The 19,254-nt window shown below is 55.3% G+C and overlaps 1 protein-coding gene across 1 annotated transcript in view; it reads right to left on the bottom strand.

The window, feature by feature from the left end:
• Positions 1-3,844: 3,844 nt before the first annotated feature.
• Positions 3,845-19,254, bottom strand: part of SEMA4A (semaphorin 4A) — a 31,405-nt gene continuing 15,995 nt past the window's right edge. Inside the window, exons 4-16 of the mRNA XM_066610178.1 lie at positions 13,551-13,711; positions 12,869-12,931; positions 12,578-12,676; positions 11,697-11,808; positions 10,944-11,060; positions 10,519-10,658; positions 9,885-10,057; positions 9,315-9,465; positions 8,749-8,938; positions 8,380-8,495; positions 7,983-8,146; positions 6,787-6,905; positions 3,845-6,342 (exon numbers count right to left, since the gene is read on the bottom strand). Coding sequence (XP_066466275.1) covers positions 5,675-6,342; positions 6,787-6,905; positions 7,983-8,146; positions 8,380-8,495; positions 8,749-8,938; positions 9,315-9,465; positions 9,885-10,057; positions 10,519-10,658; positions 10,944-11,060; positions 11,697-11,808; positions 12,578-12,676; positions 12,869-12,931; positions 13,551-13,711 — 2,273 coding nt within the window. The 3' untranslated portion in view covers positions 3,845-5,674. The remainder of the gene's footprint in view (positions 6,343-6,786; positions 6,906-7,982; positions 8,147-8,379; positions 8,496-8,748; positions 8,939-9,314; positions 9,466-9,884; positions 10,058-10,518; positions 10,659-10,943; positions 11,061-11,696; positions 11,809-12,577; positions 12,677-12,868; positions 12,932-13,550; positions 13,712-19,254) is intronic.

The following is a 19,254-nucleotide window of genomic DNA, read 5'->3' as shown; positions in this document are numbered from 1 at the left end:
ATATAAATAATATTTTAATATGTATCAATGCATCAGCAATGTGTCATTGGCAAATGTTATATAAGTGCTAGATAGGTGCTACATAGGCGTTATATAGGTGTTAGGTGCGAGATAGGTGCTATATAGATTTTAGATAGGTGCAATATAGGCACTATATAGGTGCTACATAGGAACTAGATAGGTGTTCGATAGGTGCCACATAGGTACTATGTAGGTGCTATATAGATATTAGATAGGTGCTACACAGATGCTATATAGGTGCTAGATAGGTGCTATATAGGTGTTAGATAGGTGCTAGATAGGTGTTAGATGCAACTTGTCCCTCAAAATGACCACGGAGCCAGAAGATTGGAGGATAGCAAATGTCACGCCTATCTTTAAAAGGGGAAAGAGGGGGGACCTGGGAAACTATAGGCCAGTCAGCCTAACATCTATACCAGATAAGATGGTGGAATGCCTCATCAAAGATAGAATCTCCAAACGCATAGACGAACAGGCTTTGCTGAAGGAGAATCAGCATGGCTTCTGTAAGGGTAAGTCTTGCCTCACGAACCTTATAGAATTCTTTGAAAAGGTCAACAGGCATGTGGATGCGGGAGAACCCGTAGACATTCTACATCTGGACTTTCAGAAGGCGTTTGACACGGTCCCTCACCAAAGACTACTGAAAAAACTCCACAGTCAGGGAATTAGAGGCAGGTCCTCTCCTGGACTGAGACCTGGTTGAAGACCAGGAAACAGAGAGTGGGTGTCAATGGGCAATTTTCACAATGGAGAGAAGTGAAAAGCGGTGTGCCCCAAGGATCTGTCCTGGGACGGTGCTTTTCAACCTCTTCATAAATGACCTGGAGACAGGGTTGGGCAGTGAGGTTGCAAAGTTTGCAGACGACACCAAACTTTTCCGAGTGGTGACGACCAGAAGTGATTGTGAGGAGCTCCAGAAGGATCTCTCCGAATGGGCAGCAAAATGGCAGATGCGCTTCAATGTCAGTAAGTGTAAAGTCATGCACATTGGGGCAAAAAATCAAAACTTTAGATAAAGGCTGATGGGTTCTGAGCTGTCTGTGACAGATCAGGAGAGAGATCTTGGGGTGGTGGTGGACAAGTCGATGAAAGTGTCGACCCAATGTGCGGCGGCAGTGAAGAAGGCCAATTCTATGCTTGGGATCATTAGGAAGGGTATTGAGAACAAAATGGCTAATATTATAATGCCGTTGTAAAAATCGATGGTAAGGCTACACCTGGAGTATTGTGTCCAGTTCTGGTCGCCGCATCTCAAAAAAGACATAGTGGAAATGGGAAAGGTGCAAAAGAGAGCAACTAAGATGATTACGGGGCTGGGGCACCTTCCTTATGAGGAAAGGCTACGGCGTTTGGGCCTCTTCAGCCTAGAAAACAGACGCCTGAGGGGGGACATGATTGAGACATCCAAAATTATGCAGGGGATGGACAGAGTGGATAGGGAGATGCTCTTTACACTCTCACATAATACCAGAACCAGGGGACATCCACTAAAATTGAGTGTTGGGCGGGTTAGGACAGACAAAAGAAAATATTTCTTTACTCAACGTGTGGTCGGTCTGTGGAACTCCTTGCCACAGGATGTGGTGCTGGCGTCTAGCCTAGATGCCTTTAAAAGGGGATTGGACAAGTTTCTGGAGGAAAAATCCATTACGGGTTATAAGCCATGATGTGTATGTGCAACCTCCTGATTTTAGAAATGGGCTATGTCAGAATGCCAGATGCAAGGGAGGGCATGCCTATGGCCTGATCCAGTGGGGCTGTTCTTATGTTCTTAGACAGGTGTTAGATAGGCTCTAGGTGCTAGATAGGTGCTATATAGGCACTATATAGGTTAAATAGGTGCTATATAGGTGTTAGATAGGCACTATATAGGTGCTAGATAGGTGCTAAACGCTAGATAGGTGCTATATAGATTTTAGATATGTGCAATATAGGCACTATATAGGTGCTACATAGGAACTAGATAGGTGTTCGATAGGTGTCACATAGGCACTATTTAGGTGCAATATAGGTGCAAGACAGGCGCTATATAGGTGTTAGATAGGTGCTACATAGGCGCTATATAGGCGTTAGGTGCTAGATAGGTGTTAGATAGGCGCTAGGTGCTAGATAGGCACTATACAGGTTAGATAGGTGCTATATAGGTGTTACACAGGTGCCTTGTAGGCACGATATAGGTGCTACATAGGCGCTAGACAGGTGTTTGACAGATGCTACATAGGCACTATATAAGCGCTAGATAGGTGCTATATAGGTGTTAAACAGGCACTTTCAATACAATACTACCTGCATCCCAGTGATATGTTTTCCTTTTGCAGGGTTACAGGCCTGTGTATTGCACTGGTGTATAAATGAAAGGATACGTTGCATGTTATTTCTATGTAGGCAAGACATTTTCCAAGGCATTCAGAGACGCATCTATTCTATGCCAGTGATGGTTATGCTGCTTTACAGATAATGATGCATCTTTAAAAAAACAACACAACCCCACGTTATTTGCTCTTCATGACATTTGGGGTGTTTCTTCACTTATCAATTTTGCCCCCCAGTAGAGATACCTGACCTCACTGCCCCCCTTGAAAAAATAGTCCCCCCACCTCTAGAATCCTGGCTGCGGGCCTGGGCCAGCCCCCCCCCAGGATGCCGCCTTGTCACACCAGAAGCAAAGCGGGGGCTGCGGGCAGGGGGGGTCCACCACCGCCTGGGGAGCTCCACAGGGAGGGGTGCTGAGAACTCAGCAGCGCCTCCCTGCTGGGGCAGGCGAAGGGCCCCAGTCCAGCCTGCATCTCACAGGCAGGCGAGGCGCTGCCTCTCTGTGAGGACGGGCCAGGCGCCCCAGGCGGAGCAGGCTCCCACCTACACACACTTACCTGGGAGTCAGCCCACTGGACTCAGTGGGGCTACTCACTTCCCACCAGGCCCAGGTGGGGCAGGCCCCCCTGCACTTACCTGGGAGTCAGCCCACTGGACTCAATGGGGCTACTCACACCCGAGCAGACACTCCCAGGCCGGAGGGTCCACCTGGAGAGACTCTGCAGAGACTCACCGGCTACTTCCGCAGCCAGCGAGGGCGGGGGCTGCCAATTACCGAGCTGCCTCGGCCCGCCCCGCCCAGCTTCCCACGTGCCTCCACCGCAGCCAATCGCAGGACGGCACCACCCTTCGCGGCTTCACACGCCAGGAACAAAGATGGCGGCGGTGTGCGCATGTGCACTAGGAGGGCGAGGGCGGGCCACGCCCCCTGCTGCCCAACAGCCGCGGCACGTGCCAGGCTGCGCTTCCCCTGCTGCGCTGTACTGGATGCCCCTCGCGGGCAGGGACCTGCCTCTCCAGGGCGCCCAGCGCAGGGGGCAGAGTGGAGAGGCCTTGGAGGCCGCCCAGGAGAGCCAGGCACTCTGAGCACGTGCAGAGTGCCCCGCCAAAGGAGAGGTCTGCCCAGCATACAGGAAAGGGGCGCCCACTGGGGGCCGCCTCCCCTGGAATGCTCCAAGATGGAAACGCTCTTAGCCCCACAGAAGTGGACAGAGTGGGGGACTCTGACTGGGGCCCACTGCGTGCCGCGCAGACCCTCAGCGCACTGCTCAATGGCACCCACGAGCCTCCCACGGGTGGTGCTGGAGGGAGACCCGCCAGTCAGCGCTCCTGGCCCAGCACCTGCTCCCTGGCAGGCCGTGACGGGGCCGGGGTGACGGCCGCACACCCTTCCAGTGGCGCCTGGCGGGGTGAAGGGTCTGTGTGGGGAGCTGGAGGTGCAGACCGAGGCTTCCTGGGGCCGAGCCGAGATGGACGTTCGCAACACGCAACATTCCTCACACGTGGCTGAGAACAACCGTTTGGCACACGTTTTAATAAAAATAGCTGTGCAGACACCAGGAACATTGACATCTTTTTACAAAAGGGTTACAAACAGCACAACGATCAACCATGGGGGGGGTGAATACTTAACTCCAAAATGGGGCTCTGGGGAGGCTCAAGACAGCCACTGCCAGGCCTCCCCCTGTTTCCCTCCCACGTCTGGTGAGGTGGATAGGGGTGTGTGGAAAGGTTTCCCATCCCCCCATGCCTTGCAGGCTCATTCACACATTATGCACAGAAAGCCTGGTTTGGGACTGTGCAGACACCAACTGTGCCCCACAGAGTGGCTGGAGTTCCAGCCCTTCCCTGAATCGCCTCCGGTCTGTCAAGCCCTCCGAAATACAGCAGAGATGCTGAAAGGAGGCCTGCCTGCCTGCCCTGCTTCCCTTGGAGGAGGGCCGGAGCACTCTGGCCTGCCCCTGTGGGTGCCGTGCAGGCGGAAAGACCTTCTGGGGCAGGCAGCTGCCATTGCCTGCCTTGCTCGCTAGAGGCCAGCAGCAGCATGTCAGAAGGAACTGGAGCTGCCCTCCAAGGTTGCCTGCTGAGGGGGGGGGGAGGCAGCTGGCTTCTGAAAAGCAGAGCATATTCCTGCAGGAGGAGGGAGGAGAGGAGCCTCACAAACCAGCCAGCCAAGTCCTCCAGAGCTGGGCGAGAGCGACAGGCATGCCGGGACCCTGATAAGATAAGGCTCTGCGGTTCAGTCCTGTCTCCCACGCTGAGAGTGCCCTTCAGGCTGGCCAGGCCCTCTCAGGCAGGATGCAGGAAGGGGGCGAAAATCCTGTGCCCAGCAACCGGTACCTGTGATACCGTGTAGCAGCCATGCAACACCTTCGATGTGTGAGCTGAGGTGGTGAGACCCTGCAGGAGCCCCCAGAACTGGAGAAACTGGCAGCCCTGTGCAGAGCTGGAGAGATGGGCCAGCTGGGCAGGACCCCACCCATGAGGCACACCAGAGTGGAAGTGTGGAGGGGAGGGCCATGTGGCAGAAACGCTGCCCCTCCGCTCCACAACAGCTCTTTCGCGCCCTCTTTTCCTTTCCCGGTGCAGGGAGGGGGAGAGGCGGGCAAGGGGTGCCTCAGTCAGTCTCCTGGGTGGGCCAACCTTCACCCTCTCAAAGGCCCCCACCCCCAACTGCATAATGGGAGCTGAGCACCAGGCCTCCCAGCCCATGCAGAGCTGGTTCCATCACCCAGGGCAGCAAGGCACAAGAGGGGCCCATCTTCGTTTCAGGGCGGGAGGGGGGGCTTGTTCAGGAGAACCACTTGGGTTACTCTCTCCTCCAGTCAGCACACACCCCTGCTGTGCCCCAACCCCGGACAGCTTGCTCTCCTGCGGATGACGCTTCTGGAGAGTGGCCTCCCTCTCACATTCCCCAACAGATGCTCTCAGACTCCTGTCCTTTTGCATTGACTGGGGGCGTGTGCAGCCCAGGCAGGATCGCAAGGCAAAACCTATCCACCTGGGTCCACCTGGAAGCAAAGCCCAGCCACGCGCTGGGCGGCTCTGGAAACGGAATCAGTTTTGTCCCCTGTTCCACAGGAAGAGAGATGGATCCGGCTGCCATTGAGGCTCGGTAGGAGAAATGCTCAGACCAGGGACCCTTTCCGTGGAGCCTCTGTGAGGACAGGGAGACCCCAAGGCAGCAACTCAGCCATCCGCATGGACCAGCCCCAACCAGACCAGGAGAACCCAGCTGCTGAGATCAAAGTGGCTCGTTCTCACACAGGGCTCTGCAGCGGTTCCACAGAAGAAACGCAGGGCCATCTGCAGACTGTTCTCCGCTCCCGCCAGCAGGCTAAACGCCCTCCACTGCCGCCACGGCCCCTTTGGAGTCCTCCCTGTTTGCCAGGCCAGAGCCGAGGCGGTTGTTGTCCACGTCAGTGTCCTGGAGAGCCTCCTCCACCTGGACGCAGCAGGCCTTGGCAGCCGCCGGGCAGGGGCTCTGTCCCTGCTGGCCAGTCCTGCTCTGTGGGGGGCTCTGGCTTCCGTTCAAAGGGACCTTCTCCTGCCCAGCCATTTTGCTGGCCTCAGGGGTGCTACAGCCCTGCACTTTGCTCTTGGCCTTCAGCCTGCCACGGTAGGAGAAGGCAGCCATGGCCGCCACGACAGCAAGCGTCATGGACAGCAGCACCGTCACCGTGACAAACTGGACCCAGTAGGAACGCTGCTCACTCACAGGCACGGCCTGCCCTTCCTCTGCTGTCCCAGAATCACTCCCAAGGCCGGGGTAGTGGGGGGAGAGCACACGGTAGCGGGCCACAGTCTGCAGGTAGCCGTTCTCGCTTGCCCGACACTCGTAGGTGCCCAGGGTGGCCCTCTGCACCACAACCACTAAGATATTGCCGTCCTCCATGACCAGCTTGGCTGGGATCCTGCTACTTGGGTACGTCCAGGTGTAGTTGGCCAGGTCTGAGGCCTGCAGGCAGGTGAGCCTCACCACAGAGTTCAGCGCAGGGGTCAGAGCTGCAAAGAAGCAAGACACACACAGCGGTTGTTCTCTCTTTGTCTTGATTTGATTTTAGCCCTTGCTAAGCTGCCAGATCCACTTGTTTGGGCATTTGGCTTTAGGCACCCAGCAGGTGCAGACTATGGCACTGGGAGGAGGGGGTCCAAGTGGCAGTCGGGGTTGGTTCCCCTCCCACCACCCCATGGCTCCTTGCCCAGGGAGGGACCCAAAGAGATGATTCCCCCTGTGGTGACACAGCCACAGTGGTTCCTTGGCTGGCTAGCGACCCCTTTGTGCAATCCTCTCGGGGGAGAAATACGCACAGACCTGCTCCCAAACGGCCCGGTTTCAGGGCCTTGTTTTTGCAGATCAACAAAGTGGCCTTGAAGCACAAGGTCCTTCCGTCCTGCACAGAAAAGCCCTGCAACTATCCATCAAACCCAGAAAGGCTTGTACTGAACTTGTCACGAGGCTGCTGTCAGAGTCATTGGAAGACCTTGTTGAGCTCCTGGCCTTCCCGCCGCCGGGCTGGCACTTGGCATTTGGGTTCCCCGTCTCGATATCCTGTAGCCAGCCACCCCTAAAAGCAGGGAGGAAGAGTGTCAGAAAGACCCTGCTGGACCAGACATGGCCAGGAGCAGCCAACCAGTTGCCTCCTGGAGATGCACCAGCAGGGCAGGATAAATAATAGAAATAAATACAGTGAATAAAAATAAGACAATAAGATAAATAAGATTCTAACACAGAATCTCTCAGACCAGAGGTCTTCTACCTGTTTCGTGCCATGACTCCAATATATAAAGTATGAGATAAGAACATAAGAACATCAGCACAGCCCCGCTGGATCAGGCCATAGGCCCATCTAGTCCAGCTTCCTGTATCTCACAGCGGCCCACCAAATGCCCCAGGGAGCACACCAGATCACAAGAGACCTGCAAGGCTTCCTGGGAATTGTAGTTAAGAACATAAGAACAGCCCCAGTGGATCAGGCCATAGGCCCATCTAGTCCAGCTTCCTGTATCTCACAGCAGCCCACCAAATGCCCCAGGGAGCACACCAGATAACAAGAGACCTCATCCTGGTGCCCTCCCTTGCAGACTGGGGACCAACTGTCAATCCCACCCCTCCCAGGACCCTATCTGCCCACCCCCGCTTCAGTGGTTCAGTGGTCTTCAACCTTTCTCATTCCCATAAGTTGCTTTGACCCCACAACTGAGGCTTTGCCACCCCACTGGAGGGGTCCTGACTCCCAGGTTGAAGAACACTGTGCTAGATCAATCAGTTTGTTTTAGTGCTTGTGTTTTGTGGATAGTGTCCACAGGGCCAAGTCTGGCTAATCCATGAGGCCAGCTGAGGCGGCTGACTTGGGCAGCAGGATGGCAGAGCGCCGACAACCATCCGCCCACCCGCTTCCACTGCTCCCTGCGCTGGGAAAGGTGAAAGGGAGAGAGAAGAGGAGGAAGTGGGGAGGAGAGAGTGGCGGGCCACAGCACCAGAGCCAGTGCCCACTGCAGCTGCTGCACACATTCAGGTGGGCACAGAGCAAGTGCTCCCTCATCACATCGTCCTCCCGTGTCTGCAACAACCATCGGTCCGTATTCTGCCCGGTTCTCCCGCACGCTGTTCCAGAGCTTCCTCCCCCCCTGCAAATACTCACACATCCTCCGTGTCGATCCGAACATCTCGGCACTGATGGGTACCTCTGTCCCAGGCGCAGTACGGATCTCGGGCCAACACGCACTGGGCACAAGTCGCGTACAGGCTGCAGTTGGCCATGGGGACTCGCAGCACTCCTCGGGAATACCCGACATACAGGACCTCCTGGAATGCGTGAACGAACACCCCACGTTATTACTGGGGCTCCCCCAAGGAGAAGGCGGAAGAAAAGCCTTCCTTCCTGCTCTCTTTTCTGTAGATCTGCACTACTGGGCCACTGCAGTGCTTGTGAGTGAAGAAGGACCCACATTCTGCTTCTGGTGCCCACCTGCATTCATCGGCACAAGGCACTGGCAGAAGGCTGGGTCCCAGGGGGTGCCCCGGTGCAGGAGGATTACCTTTTCAGGGGACAGCAGCAGGTTCCTGACAGGTTCGGCCCCTTCAAACAACGGGATGGCCTCGATGATGTGAGCTCCCCTGCCAACGACCACCGCCTTGTGCAGGGCCCCTCCGTCTGTGGAAAGCAAAGCAAGGAACCTGAGGCTCCAGCCAGGCAGGGCGGCGGCAGGTGGGTTGGCGTGAAGCCCGTTCTGCAGCACAGCAGGTCTCAGAACACTGCCGTTTAGCCAATCTTTTCAGTCCTGCCCTGTGGAGCAACCAACAACTCCACCTTCCACATGACACCCCTACTCGTGCTGGGCCAGGCTAGTCAGATGCCGGGCAGGAGGACTCAACGTCTGAAAGGGGGCTCCTTGCCCCAGACGTACCCGTCCCCAGGAACATCACGCAGTAGAGTGCGCCTGAGACGCCAAGGGTCTGGTGCACTGCGATTCGGGTGTACTTCACATCCTCCTTCACCAGCAGGGGCTGGTTGTCAGTCGGCAGGATCTTCTCATCCATCAAGAAGTGCTCTTTCATGAAGGTGAGGATTTTGTCCGAAGACGAGCCCACGGAGCACTGCAGGTGGAGACATCGAACATCAGAAAACATGCCGCTCAGGAGCACGGCTTGTCTGCGTGTGTGAAATTTTGCAGCCCATTTTGCACAGCAGGGCTGGCCAAGGTCTCCCAACACCCAACTGACAGGCAAATGCTGCCCTCCTCCTCTTTTGTGCTCTTAGCCACAACAGTGGCGGAAATATTTTTCTGCATGTTGCTCACCTGGCTTCCAGGTTAGGCCCCTGATCAAGCTGCTGGTTTTTTCTTCAGAAACAAGTGCCAGGAGCTGGGAACTCCGGGCAAGGCACGTACCAAGCTGGAAGCCAGGGGTCAGCAGGAAAGACTGCCAGGCACATGACATGCTACCTCCAAGGGCAGAGAGGGGCAACACTCACACTGCCAGGGCGGGGGCTCAGAGTGGGCCCACTGTAGGTCATCCAGTGGGAACAGTCCTTATTGAACTCCTTGTACTTCCCGTCAAAGGCGTCCTTGATGGAGTCCAGGCTGAAGGAACACACCGCAGAGCTCCCAGAATTCCCTGTCTGCCTGCACACAGATAAGACAAACGGACTGCACTGCGAGAATCAGCACACCCTTAAGGTCGACCGAGGCGGGTGCCACGGGTGGAGGGGTTCTCTGCCCATCTAGAGGGGTGAGACAGAGTGCCTCCGACCCTTCTCCAGTCCACCACACTTCCCCTTCAGTGCGTCAGTTCCCTCACCCTAACCCTAGTCACCATTCCTCAATTCCTTTTCAGATTCAGGGACTGGGAGGAACAAGGGGCGGTAAGAGGGAGGATGGCAATTGGTTGCCAGGGTGCCCTGAGAACCAAGAATGACTCTGTCTATGCTCAGAGGCACTACTTGCCGGTACTTCACACATCCTGGAATTTAGTCTTAGGAGTGAAGTCCCCTCCCCAGGACAAACGGAGGAGCCCCATACACAAAGGAACCCGGCCAACGTACCACTGGGAGGCGAAGACCCCGTAAAATATGGTGCCGCCCCCTTGTGCCTGGGGGAGGGCAAAGACGTCCTGAACGACGGTGTGGGGGAACAGGCCCTGCTGCGAGCAGGAGATCTGGGCCTTCAGGAACGTGGTCCACTTCTTCTGCAGCACTTTGTCTCCACCCACATCATTCTAGGGGAGGAGGAAAGAGGAGGCACCTTTTAGGAACCAGGGGACACAACTGCTTCCTCGCCATGCCTCGCAGAGGGCTGGCCAGGCTGGCAGGGGAGGACGAAAAGGGTGGGATATTCTGTTACAGTCCCTGCACACGGGCTCCCAGAGGGAACTGGCAGGTCACTGTGAGCAGACTGTGGGACAAGACAAGCCTTTGGGTCTCGTCCAGCAGGGCTCTGAACAGAACCACTTTGAATGCCCACCAGGGAGATAAAGCGGGATATAAATAAACAAAAGCAAAAAAGCCACAAGCCTCCCAAAGAGCTCCATAACTCACAGGTTAGTTCAATACTTAAAACAAAAGCTGTTCTCCTCAGCTCTAAACACGAGGAGCAAAATCTGCTTCCTGGGGGCCAAGGAATGGGCTCCCACATGGGAATGAGGGCCTGAGGGCTCCCCTGAGCCCGCAGGCAACTCACCTTGCAGACACGACCCACCCTGGAGACCGTCAGCCTCTCAAAGAAGTCAAACTCTTTGGCTGTTTCCGCAAAGAAAAAGTAGACCTTCTCGTTGTCGGGGGGGCTTGGGACGTTGAAGGAGGCCACAAAGCTGGCATCGGCTAGGAGGAAGAAAGCCACAAAAGGAGATGGGATGGGCGTGGATGAGACCCTCTGCCCCCCGGTTCATGACCCCACCAGCCTCAACCCCCAGGGGCAATGCTGGTTGCCTGGGAACTGCATCTTTCCATGTGTCCGAACACATTAATGCAGCGGTCGCCTAGGCAACTGAGCTCTGATGGATGGTGGGAATGAGATGCTGGGAGTCTAACTGTGGGTGGAGAGGACACCAGACGACAAGACCCTCCCTTCCCGTAACGCCCTCCCAGTTCGGCCCCTGCACTCACAACGCAGCCAATTAAGGTAGGTGTCTGTCTTCAAGCTGGTTCTGCTGCCCAGAGTTCGGGAGACGACAGGCTCGTTGCCCAGGAAGTTGCTCATGGTCCCCGTGTAGAGCTCCCCATCTGCGGAGGGAGGGGGCAAGAGAGGGGACTGTTCCAGGGGCTCTTTTCCGGGTCCTGCCCTGTTTTTGCTTCTCTGGGAAACAGACTGTAGGAGAAGCTTCTTCCCTCGTATATGTACAAACACAAACACTCTTCAGGCTCTGGGATGGGTGGAAGGTGGGCAACTGCAGAGGGAATGCAGGTGCCAGGCAGGGCTGAGCCTGCAGCCACCTGGGTACGCGGGTCTTACAAGCAGGCCCCTATTTTTGTCTGCAGGCTTGTGCTATTCTGCAGGAGTCTAAACCCTTCATGTGGAAGGAAGGGGACCACACAGCAGTGCCGGCCCATCCGCGAGGCCAAATGAAGAAGTGGATTGGCAGGCAGCAGCTCACCTCCACTTGCCTCTCCCAAAGTTTCTCGCTTGCCCACTCCAGAGGAAGCGTGGAGGAGGGCAGAGCGACGGGCAACAGAGCGCTGGAGATGCTCCCGTCCTCTCCTGCCCGTCCTCTTCCTCCTTGCAAATCCAGGAAGTGGACAGCAGTGGGGGATGCAGGCATCCTTCCAGCTAGTAAGGGGCAACGGCACGTAAGCAGGGGCTTTGGGTCTGAGGGCGGCCCCACTGCCCCCCTCGTTCTCCAGAATCAGTGGAGGCCTCACCGACAACGACTGCTGCGCTCCGGTGCTGAGGATCAAAGGGGCTGATGCCCTTCCCTTCGTGGAGGAGGGGCGTCCCTTCTTCGTTCTTCACCAGGCTGAAAGTCTCCAGATTCTAGCAGGACGGGCAAGCAAAAGAACAGGAGGTCCCAAGTGAAGCTGGAGGCCCCCTGCAGAGTCCAAGCACCCCACACCAGAAGACTGCAGAGCCTCCTGCCTCCTCCCCCCGTTTCAGCCATTGCAGCAAGCAGCAAGGGAGGGACCCCTGGGGTACCCCCAGTGGTGTTCTCCTATTCGGTCTGAAGCAGCTCACTGATGGGGTGGCCGACTACAGCACCGCGGCACTGCCCACAAACACTCCTGTGAAATACTCTCAGCCAGGACAGTGTCCTGGTTCTGGAGCTGGTTTCAGACCTGGAAGGTCCAGGTTTAAACCCCTGCTCAACCACAAAGCTTTCTGGGTGACCGTGGACCAGTCTCTCTCTCTCTCTCTCCCACCTCACAGGGTTGTTGTGAGAACAAAAGGAGGGGGGAACCACATACACCACCTTGAGCTCCTTGGAGGAAGGAAGGGTGGGATAAACATGTGAAAAATAAATGAGAAAATGAACAGCGTTGGTGCTGACAGGCCGCCGTTGGATAGTCATTCCCACCTGTTCAATGACAGCCTGTCAGCCCAAACATTAATTTCAATGATCAATACTGGCTGTGAAAGGCTTCGTATTGATCAGTATAAAAACACTGAACAACTTTCACAGAAGTGCCTGATTAATTCAGAAGCGGGGGGGGGGGGGCTTCCAAAACACGTTTGAATCACTGCAGCTGATTGCTAAGCAATGAGGCCCTGCCTGATAGACCAGTAACAGACCCCCCCATCCACTCACAATGTAAGCACAGGTGGGGCTGAAGGCGTACGTCCCACAGGTGTAGAGGTGCGTCTCGTTCAGCTGCACCAGGACACGGATGAAGTTGAAACACTCCGTCTGCAGAGAAGGGGGAGATGCAGTTCAGCTGCTGCTAAAGGTGGCCTTCTGGAGGACATGACGGCAACGTCTTGCAACATCATCTGCTCAGGGACCAGAGCATGGACTGGCACCACGACAGATCTGCTCTTTCGCCGTCATGAGGCAGGGAAGAGATTCTCCCCAAGCCCCCTCCCCACACTCTTCCCTTACCTCATTGCTTTTCTTCTTGAAGACACAGGCGTCCGTTTTGGAGGCTGTGGGTCTCCACAGTATCTGTTCCAGGAAGAGGAGAAGAGAAGGGGCTCAGCCACCAAGGGAAGCCTCCGCAGGGGGAACTGCGTGTCTCATTCATTCATTCATTCATTCATTCATTCTATGGACATACAGTAATTACTTATGTCCCGCCTTCCCCCACACACCAGTGCCCAAGGCTGTTTAACAGTCAAGAGGGAAAACAGAACAGACCCCAAACATGAAGGCTGTGCTAAGAATGTACAGGCAACAGAAAGGACCGCAACACACACAGAGAGGGGAAATTAAAATGGGGCCTCCAGGAATGTGGAAAGGCTGAATAAAGAATACACAAAATATGATTGCCACATGGTCAGGTAAGCGGTCAAGACACCAGTTTCACCAGCTGATGTTTCCAAACAGTCTCCAAGGGCAGCCCACAGAATCCAGCCATGATGTGATATTCAGGGGGGGGCGGAGAAGACAGAAGCGTAGACTGTCCCTGTCTTAACTGGGCCAGCCACAGGTTCCTGGCTCACTGGTGGCTTGGATCACATGTTACGCCTGACTCTGGTCTGGTGCTCTGTGCAACTCATGTGCTCCAGCTCAACACTCTGTTCTCCCCCAGGGTTGGCCCAGCCCTCCCCAGACCTCCGCTCACCTTGCCCTTCAGCTCAAGGGAGCCAGCATCGTCAATCCCGAGGGCCAGCACGGTGTCTCTGGCTCCCACGTAGAGGGTCTTCCCATCCGCACTCGGGAGAAAGGTGTCAAAGTGCAGCACTCCCTCTTCCTGGAACAAGGTGACCGGCCTCCTGGGGTCCCCTGCAGAAGAGAGACAGGCAGGCAGGTGCTCAGCAGGGGTTGCCAACAGGCCAGGGAGCCCCAGAGTGCTGGGGGGCTGGCCTCCCCTTTGGCCTGGAGCTCAGACCACACACAATGCAAGCTGGGCTGGGCAGCTTTTGGCAGCTGAGGAGGCCCAGTCTTCTCCACCCACCCCCCTTAGAAGAAAGGCAGCACCCTCCTTTTGCTCCAGCTGCCCAGTGAGGTACGGGAGGAGTGTTGGCGGCACCCTTTCCCCAAGCCTGTGAAACGGCTGCTTCTGTTCTCGGAGAAGGCGCAGGCTGGCGCCATCTGGAAAGGGGCACTCGCACCACTGGCTGGCAGGCATGTGCGGGGGGTGGGGTCCAAGTGCTGGGGACCCTCAGCCCTGAGGCAACAGTGGTATGTGTCAGCTGAGAGACTCCTTCTTACGCTGCACCCATCACCCCCCCCTACAAATGGGAGCGTCTCCAAAGGCCGCTGTGCCCTCCTCCTCGGGAGGCTTGCAGTGGCCGGTGGAGAAGGAGCCTGCTTGCGGCAGGACAGGGTTGGCCTTTGCCCAGAGCCTGGAAGTGAGCCATGCTGGTGCAGAGTTTGTGTAGCATCAGTGGCACTGCCCAGCTGCCTTAAGATTCTAGTCCTGTGGAAATGTTCAGAAGCTGAGGAGAGTGGGAAAGGATGGGGATGGCGCACAGGGTGCCTTCTGGGGAGGACTCTCTCGCTCTCGCTCTCACTCACCGGTGTCCTGCTTGGTTCACACCCACCACTCAGAGACTGCGTGAGCACAGAATTAGGCCCAGTGTGCCTTTTAAGGAAGGGGACAGAGAGGGAAGAGCAGGTTGGTGTGGGCCGGGACAAAGCATTACTGGCAAGTGTTTATGAGGTGAGCACAAAACACTGCCTGGAAGGGCATAAACTCTGGATTTATTGGGAAAGAGTCCAAGCTGTAAATTTGTCAGGCCAAAAATGGAAGATTTAAGTCTGCAAAAGCAGCAGGATCGGGTTGGTACAGCAATGAAGGGGCCACAAAATAAAATCTCAGAGATGGTCGACTCCCAGGAGATTAAATAAAATTGCTTAACACAAACCGGTTTCTGTGCCGGAATGGGTGGCTCCATCTGTGCACTTGGAACAGACGTGGGGGGAGGACGGGACCAAGCTGTGCAAATAAAATGGGGGCACGTTCTGGGTATGTTGTTATTGGTATTGATGCTGAATTATTATTTATGGTTATGCGCCTTTTACACTGTACACTGCCTGTCAACAAAAAAAAGTTCACAAAGCAGTTTACGGAGAAAATGAAACACCCAAAGGGCTCCCTGCCCCCGAAGGACTCGCCGTCTAAAAAGGTGCAGAAGAGAGACTGGCAGCAGCCCTGGAAAAGAACCTGTGCTGGGCAAAGAGGAACGGTTTCTCTCTCCTGCTAAACGTAAAAGGAGCCCTCTTGAAAAAGTGCCTCTTTGCCCAGTTAGCAGGGGGCAATTGTAGAATCCCAAAAGATTGATTGGGAGCCTTGCTTAAGGGGCTCCAGTGGTGTTGCCTGGAAACTTCGTGATCTCAGCCAAGCTCACCTGGGCATGGAAGTGAAAGGCACACCACGGCTCCCACGCTAGAACCGCTGCCCAAGTCTTTAAACTTTGTGGAGACGGGTAAATGCAGCTCAACAACTGCTGGTGACATCCCTGTCCCACCTTCCTCCTCAGGACAATGGGGAGGGTACTTCTCTCTCGTGGCCCCCCCACCCATTTTACCCTGACAGCGTCGCCATGAGGTGGCCCATCCGAGAGACAGCAAGCGGCATGAAACTGCCTGGTCAGCTTTATGGCTGTAGTGACCAGAACCCGGGTCTCCCAGACCTTCACCCAACACCCTCCCCACTGCACTGAACTGGCTCTTCACCAACTGAAGCTGAAAAGAGGAAATGTGGCCAGGATGTGGGGTGCAAAAGTGGAAGCAAAGAGCTCTGCTTCTCGCCTGCAGCCCAGGAAGCAAAACCAACACTCAGTGCGGGGGGTGGGGGGTGGGGGGGGAGAGATGAAGAGAGGATGAGCTCAACCCCAAAATTTCCTCCATGGCTTAATGGCTGGGCTGGGGGGAGGAAAGGCATGGACTGAAAGGTGGCTGCATAATAATGGGGCAGGCGGTCTGGTCTAGAGGGCAGAGCCTCCGTTAGCCCAAAGATAACATCAGAAGGGTGCCAGTTTGAAGATAACATCAGAAGATAACATCAGAATTCTCGGCAGATTAGACCTTCTGATAACATCAGAAGATAACATCAGAAGGTCTCATCGGCTCAGAATGGCGAAGCAGGCTGACAAGCCCAGCGGAGTGATTCCACCTGCTCTTGGTGCAATCAAGAAGCGTCTTGGCTGCCCTCCATGTGAGAGATGGAGCTGCTTGCCAGCCTGCGTGGGAGAACTGGAGGCCAGAAGTGAGACCAAACCAGGAAGATCCACCTGAAATGTTGTTGGTTCTTGAAAGAGAGAACCTCTATGATTGTAAAAATCACCTTGAGGGATTTAGAAACGCCTGCCTATGTAAACCGCCTTGAATAAAGTCAGAGGAGTAATCCGATGACCAGAAAGGCAGTATATAAATACCTAGTTGTTGTAATTAATCAATCAATCAATCAATCAATTAATTATTCTTATTATTCTTATTATTCTTATTCTTATTATTATTAATAGACAGTTCCCTTGAAACAGGCTTGTTGCTGGCTGGGCACCCTCTCCTGCCATCAAGGCCTCTGCTGGAGGGTGAACCAAAGCCCACCTGGCCTGCACTCTCCACTCCAGCACAGACTTGCTGAATGCAGGAAGCCCCTCGCGCCCTCTCCATGTTCCCGTTTACAGCAAGTTTGCAGTCTGCTGTGTGTATCTATTTAGTCTATATGATCAAAAATGGTTTTCTGTATAACAACAGTGACCAAGTGAGGAAGACCTAAAGAAAAAAGGCAGAAGAAAAAAAAGACCTTCCATAAGGTCACTGAGGACCACACCAATTAGTGAAGAGATGGCCTAGGTTAAGAGTATGCTGGGTATGCTAAAAAATATGCTAATTGCTTGTGCTGCTTTTATGTGTTCGTACCTTTAGGCCAAAACTGCATGTTGCACCTCACCTATGACCCTCACAAGAAATAACCAACCTGCAGATCTGAAAAACGCGTTAACAAAGCAGTATGAGAAAACACAATTAAAAACACTGAGTATTCTCAAAGGAGGGAATTGATGCAATGGGCCAAGAGCTCTCACTAAACTCAAACCAAAGTAACGCCATTTTAACATCAGTTCTGACTCTCGTCCTAAAATGCTTGTTAGCAAGAAACTGTGAGCCACCCCTGAACCAGTGCCTGGCTCTCTAGCGCCCGAGTCCTTGAAGACCAGGCAGAGCTGGTCTGCGTTATCTGGCCAAAGCAACAACTAATAGGAGGGTAAAGGGGGTGTTTGAGTGTGGCAGGGATGGAATTTACAGGACCTTTTGTCTATGCTTGCCTATGTTGAAAGGAGCATAAAATGCTAGCTGCGTCTAGCTACACTTGCGCATGATCTGAGGCTACGGCCTCCTTGCTGCCTTGCTTGGGTGCCAGCAATAAACAAGCTGCTATACCTTCCCTCTGAGTGTTAAATTGGGATCCAGCACTCCGGGTCACGAACCTCACGCTGCCTTTAGGCGAGTCAAAGGCGACACCGTGAGGCGCAAGCAAGACATTCCGATCACCCCTCCTCCATCTTGAATTCAGGAAGCGCAGAGGCCAGCAGGCCAAAGACCCCCAGTTCCCCGCCCGAGACGGGCCAGCCCCGAGCAGCACTTCGATCTACTAAGCAGTTGCTGCTGCAAAACAGGCTTTCAGCAGAAACCTCAGAGTCCTCGGCAGCACTCAGCTGCAACCGACCACATCCCGGCAAGCTGCAGTTTGGGGACGCAGCACCTCCTCGCTGTGCCCAAAATAGGCAGGGAGCAGCTTCGGGTACCAGCCTTGAGGGAGGAAGGTGTGTGTGTGGGGGGGGGAGATGTAGCTGTCTGAAGGGCCTCAAACACCAGGCCCCCTTCCATCTCCAACCTGCAGAGCCCTTCCTGAGGTGCCCCAAGCAGCCAGGGAGCTGCTCTGCTGAAGCGCGGCTTTGGCACACTGGACAAAGCCAGTCTGGGCTGGGGGCAGAGGGTCTGTGCCCGCCCCCTCTACTCCCAGGCCCCCCTGCCCTTGGCCGCTTCAGATCTCACGAAATGTACACTCAGCACAGCTGCAAAATCAACGGGCCTGTTACATTTCAGCAAAGAACAGAGCCTACTCTAAAATGCCACGCCGTGGCATCCTCATTTCAGCTGCAATCCTACAGCACACTCGGTGGGGAGAAGTCCCACCGAAACAGGCTGCAGAAACGTCCAGAAAGCCCAGCACGACTGCAGCAGCCCTCCCCCTTCAGCTCTGCATTCAGGGTCTCATATTCAGCTGGGATATCCCTTCAGCACACTGCCTCTGCACATGGAGGGTTCGCTGGGCCACCTGAATCGATAGCCGCCTTTCCGCGTTGAGCGCAGCCACGGAGAGCCCTGCTGAAGCAGTCCGGCCCACGGCCCCTCCCCACTTTCCTCTCCCACCCACCCGCATCTTGGAGGAGTAATGAGGAAGGCAGAATCAATAGGCAGCTGAGCACTGGAGAGGTGCAGCTGGTGTTAGCTGTCGCACAGCGTCGGCACAGATGCCGGAATAATTGCTGCCGGAAGAGGCAGCTTTGGCCCTCGTAGCTCTATTTTGGGTTGACAAAAAAATTAAGCTGCGCCCTGAATGAGCTCGCTGGGCGAGCTGCAGCTTGGCGATTGGCAAGGAGGGCTGAGGCCCCAGAAGCAGGGCGGGAAGGAAGGAAAGGGCAGGCGTCTCTCTCCACACACACAAGCGATGCCAAACAGGCAGGCCGTGCAAACAGAGCATGGGAGCCCACCGATCCCCTGGTGCCACGGCTGGCGTAGCAGCCACTGGAGTCGGTGCCCAGAAGCAATTGGCGTGGGAAGGGAGGGATGAGGTCGGGCTACCTGTCGCGCCAAGCTCTCCCTTCCGGAAAACCCCTCCTGAGGCTGGCCCACCCTCGAGACCTGCAGCTGACCAGGGGAGCAGCCAGCCCAGCCCAGCCCTGCTGCCGAGGGGGAATCCACGGCTCACCACATCATTTTAGGAACTGCCCACAGAGGCGGATGTGGAACAGGGAACCAGGTTGAGAAAGGGAAGGGAACAAGAACCCGGGAGCTGAAACCGCCCTCCGTACCCAGGCTGTGCTTTGAGAAGCAGGAGGAGGAACGCTCCAGCCCGACCTGTTCTGCTGGGGCTGGGAAAATGACTCTGGAGCCTAGCATGTCCTCACAGCCACCTCTTTCCTAGCCTGTCCCCTATTCTATGTCACAGCAGTGGCTGTTGGCCAGTCAAAACCCCCAGGGATCCCTCCTCCAGAGGAAGCCTCCTCGGGCAGGAAGGCAGGAGGACAACTGGCTCCTGGCTTGGAGCCCCCTGAATGACTGCACTTTGCTGGTTGTCACCCTCCCTTATGCTGGAA

The sequence above is a fragment of the Tiliqua scincoides genome, chromosome 15, assembly GCF_035046505.1.
Source record: "Tiliqua scincoides isolate rTilSci1 chromosome 15, rTilSci1.hap2, whole genome shotgun sequence".
Classification (NCBI taxonomy): domain Eukaryota; kingdom Metazoa; phylum Chordata; class Lepidosauria; order Squamata; family Scincidae; genus Tiliqua; species Tiliqua scincoides.
Note: the sequence above shows the minus strand (reverse complement) of the source record. Positions and strands in the feature narration are given on the sequence as shown.